We start from the raw sequence: 4,415 nt of genomic DNA, 5'->3' as shown, positions 1-4,415 counted from the left end.
AGGGAAGGGAAGGGAAGGGAAGGGAAGGGAAGGGAAGGGAAGGGAAGGGAAGGGACACAACAGAACAAAATAGAACAGAAAATAAAATAGGAACGGAATAATAGAACAAAAAAGTAAATTAAAGGAATACAAACTATAAGGCAAAAGAAAAATAAATCTCATCATTTAAAAACCCAGCTTCCTAATTTGGGGAATTTTGTCCTGTGTTTCCACCCTGGAACCTGAGGTTGGATGGACACTTCCCTGTCAGAGCCCAGAGGTTTCCAGGCCAGCTCTGCAGGACATGTCCCTCTGCTCCCTGCCCAGCCCTGAGACACCCGTGTGCACCCCACTGACCTGTGGACAGCCTCTGCTCCTCAGCAATCTGCTCCAGTCGGCCCAGGAGAGCATCAATGTTGGATTTGATCTGTGTCAGCTCAGTTTTGATTGTCTGCAGCTCGCTGCACTTCACTTGGGAGGGAGGAAGAGAAAAGGCATTTAGTGCCTGGCAGAGCTGCTGAGGTGCCTGGCCCAAGCCACCCGGGGTCAGTGGGTGCTGAGGGGGCTGCTGGTGGTCCTGTGCACCCAAAAAAGCCCGTGTGCCCTTTGTCCAGGCACACTGTGGAGGCTGGCCCTGGGCTTGGGCACCCTCAGGCTGTGCTGGCATCCCCTGCAGCCCGTGGGTTCTGAAAAGCTTGGGCTGCTGTTTCCAGATGTTTGGGTTTTTTTTCAAGTTTCCCCTGGGAGGAGGTGGTGCTGTAGGTGCCCAGCTGGGGTTGGGAGGTCCCCCTGTCCCCCCCGTGTCCCCTCACACACACACTCACGCTTCAGCCTGGCCGAGCTGTTGGCGATGGCGGCCGAGCGGGCGAAGAGCTTGACCGGGAGTGCAGCCTTGACACGCCGGACCAGGGGGATGGTGACACGGGGCCTCTTCACTGGCACCACCCTGGGCACCGGGGAGACACGGCCCCGGTACTCGAAGAGCCTGGAGTTGGGAGGGGAAGGACAGAGGGGGCTGAAAAGCCCTGCAGCATCCCCCGGCCCCGCGGGGACACCCGCGGTGACACGACCAGCCCTCAATCATGAGCCAGGGCACAGCCTGGGGCTCCTGCCCCCCGTGTGGGGCTGGGGGATCCCCCTGCACCCCACCTCGCTGCAGGGAACCTCCTGCCCCATGGAAACCCTCCCCCCCGGGCTGGTGCTGCCCCTGCTCACCTGTCGTAGAAGTCGTCCCTGTAATAGTCATAGTCGAAGTCGTAGCCACTGCAGAGACAGCCCGGGTGGCACAGGTTAGTTTATTATCATAAAATAATCTATCTATCTATCTATCTATCTATCTATCTATCTATCTATCTATCTATCTATCTATCTATCTATCTATCTATCTATCTATCTATCTATCTATCTATCTATCTATCTATCTATCTATCTATCTATCTATCTATCTATCTATCTATCTATCTATCTATCTATCTATCTATCTATCTATCTATCTATCTATCTATCTATCTATCTATCTATCTATCTATCTATCTATCTATCTATCTATCTATCTATCTATCTATCTATCTATCTATCTATCTATCTATCTATCTATCTATCTATCTATCTATCTATCTATCTATCTATCTATCTATCTATCTATCTATCTATCTATCTATCTATCTATCTATCTATCTATCTATCTATCTATCTATCTATCTATCTATCTATCTATCTATCTATCTATCTATCTATCTATCTATCTATCTATCTATCTATCTATCTATCTATCTATCTATCATCTATCTATTAATCTATCTGTATCTCTATCTATGTATCTATCTATCTATATCTATCTATCATCTCTCTCTCTCTCTCTATCTATCCATCCATCCATCTATATTATCAAATGATAAGTATACATATCATTAAACATGTCTGTATTATCAAATGCTGCCATTTATGATCATTCCTCCCTCCTCAGCTGCTGAGCATCCCAGGTGCTTTGATTCCCTTCTGCAGGGTGGGCTGAGTGCAGGGGCAGGTTGGGGGCAGGAGCTGGGGCTGGGGCAGCAGGTGCTGTCCTGCTCAGCCCGGGAGGAGCCACAAGACCTGTGGGTGGATTCAAACCCACAGGCTGGGGAGTGGGGACCACGGGCTGTGTCTGTGAGGTGCTGGTGGCACCACCTGTGGCACTGCCCACGTCCCTCTGTCCTGCCATCAGTGCAGGAGGACCCTGCCTGTGTCAGGGGGCTCTGCCACCACCCTGGAATGTTTCCTTTTATACATATCCCATGTAATTGTTTGGTGGGGGGGAGAAGTCAGAAAAAGGGGAAATCTATTAATTCAGCCTCTTTGCTATCCAAGATGCTTAAACCTCTCCCCTCCCAGCGAGGCCCTGCCCACCTCCTCTTGCCTTAGGTTTGAACTGAGCACTAACCCAAAGTGGGAGCAGTTGGTTTCTCACTCCCTGCAGGCCCAGGAATGTCCCTCCCCTCTGGCTGCAGCTGGTTTTTCACAAGGCCACACAAACCAGGTGAGAAGCCAAATAAAAATTAATGGGAGGAAAGAGAGTAATGGGGAGAGGGAAGGGGTCTGGGCCAGAGAGAGGGAAGGGGAGAGGGAAGGGCGAGCACTCAAGGATGTAGCTGGGAGTAAATTTGGTGACCTGCTTCTTAGCAAGAAGTGACAAGAAGAGAGTGTGGCTGGTGTCTCAGGTCCCTCCCCAGCTTTCCTGGAGCCCCTTCAGGCCCTGGAAGGTGCTCTCAGGTCTCCCTGGAGCCTTCTCTTCTCCAGGCTGAACACCCCAACTCTCCCAGCCTGGCTCCAGAGCAGAGCTGCTCCAGCCCTTGGATCATCTCTGGGGCCTCCTCTGGACTCACTCCAGGAGCTCCAGAACTGGTCACAGTACTCCAGATGGGAGGCTACATCCCAAAGGATTTCTATTAAACACCACCTGGGCTGGTGGATCAAGTAAGACTGTCAAGATTGTTACTTCCTCTGTGTCCCAAATGAGATTCTTTTTCCCCTTCCCTTCCTCTTGACCCTCTCATTGCACTTGCAGCCAGGCAAGTAACCCCCAACCTCTGAAAAAAATAGTGGTATGTGTTGAACACAGCTTTTCTGTAAATGATGGTGCTGTGATTTTTGAAGTCTAACATGTAGAAAAACTGGTGGTGGTGAGGGAAGCTGTAACCATGGCTTGTGCAAACCTGGGCTGTCTGCCTTCCATGAGATCTCATCAGTTCTGCTAGTCCAGATGGCAAAGTTTAAACCTGTCACCAATCTGGGATGAAAAATTGCTGAAGCTCAGAGCAGTGCAGTTCTCTGGCCCATATATTAGCACATCCCTGTTTGTGGAAGGAAGCAAACAGCTCTGGCTTGCTCTCTTTTTTCACTCACTTGGCAGCCTGGAGGTCTGAAATGTTGGTCAACTCAAGAGGAATGGATGAGTGGTCAGGGCAGGCACGAAGAGTAAGGGAACTGCTCTTTACTGCAAGGTGTTTGGAGTGCACTGATCTGCATTTTGGCCACCAGCACTAAGTTTATGTCATCCCTACTTCCATACGTGTAATGCACAGAGCCCCTGGCCCCTCAACTGGTGTCCCCTGGGAGGCCAAGGGCCAAGGTGGCCTGGGAGGGACAATTTCCCTGGTGAAAACTGCTGAGGCCGAGCTCAGCTCAGAGCTCTAGGGAAGGTCTCAACAGACATCTTGGGAGGTGGTGGGAGGGCTGCTGAAGCTCTTGGTGGGCTTGCCCGTGCCAGAAGAGCATTGCCACCACAGGTGTCCCATTTTGTAGCACCCTGCTGGCTGAATCATAAGGTTTTATTCACCCCTCTCCTGTTTTTTTTGTTGGTTTTTTTGTTGTTGTTGTGTTGTGTTTTTTTTCTTTTTCCTGCAGAAAAATCTGCAGTTCTCTCATTATTTCCCTTTTTCTTATCCACTCCTGTAACTCTGATCCTGATTTTAGACTTTTCTTCTCAACATCAGACCTTCTATATCCTGACCCAGTGCCCCAGTCTCCACACCATGAGACTGGCATAAAAATAATGAGAATTTATAAATAAGACACATTTTGGGATCTTGTTCTTTGTGTTTGGGTTCCTGAACCTGCAGGGCACTCTCCTTTCAAGTCTTCCCTCCTGCAACCTCAGGAGCAAGAACTTGGTGAGTTTCTCCCATATTCCCATGACTCCAGATTTGGGGCTTCAAGGAAAAACCTTCACTTCTTGTGAAAATCTTGATAAAGTCTCCAGCACTGACAACAGTGGCACTGAAGGCTCACTGACATCTGGAACATCCACAGACCTACTCCATGTCCCACTTGTCCCTCCTGTTCCCTTGATCCCGTGGTCACTGCTCAACAGCTCCCTTGGAGCTTCCCATGGCCACCTCCTTGGTCCAGCTCCACTTGCTGCCCCCAGGGCTTCCCACTGCCTTCCTTCCTTTTCT

At 49.9% G+C, this 4,415-nt stretch overlaps 1 protein-coding gene across 1 annotated transcript in view; it reads right to left on the bottom strand.

Moving 5' to 3' along the window:
• RALY (RALY heterogeneous nuclear ribonucleoprotein) overlaps nucleotides 1-4,415 on the bottom strand; it is a 22,923-nt gene that overhangs the window by 14,627 nt on the left and 3,881 nt on the right. The window contains exons 3-5 of the mRNA XM_010007730.1: nucleotides 1,195-1,242; nucleotides 804-964; nucleotides 337-450 (exon numbers count right to left, since the gene is read on the bottom strand). Of these exons, the coding sequence (XP_010006032.1) occupies nucleotides 337-450; nucleotides 804-964; nucleotides 1,195-1,242 (323 nt within the window). The remainder of the gene's footprint in view (nucleotides 1-336; nucleotides 451-803; nucleotides 965-1,194; nucleotides 1,243-4,415) is intronic.

Source organism: Chaetura pelagica, unplaced genomic scaffold (assembly GCF_000747805.2).
Source record: "Chaetura pelagica isolate M959 unplaced genomic scaffold, ChaPel_1.0 scaffold550, whole genome shotgun sequence".
In the NCBI taxonomy this organism is placed as follows: Eukaryota; Metazoa; Chordata; class Aves; order Apodiformes; family Apodidae; genus Chaetura; species Chaetura pelagica.
This window is presented reverse-complemented; position numbering and strand designations above follow the sequence as displayed.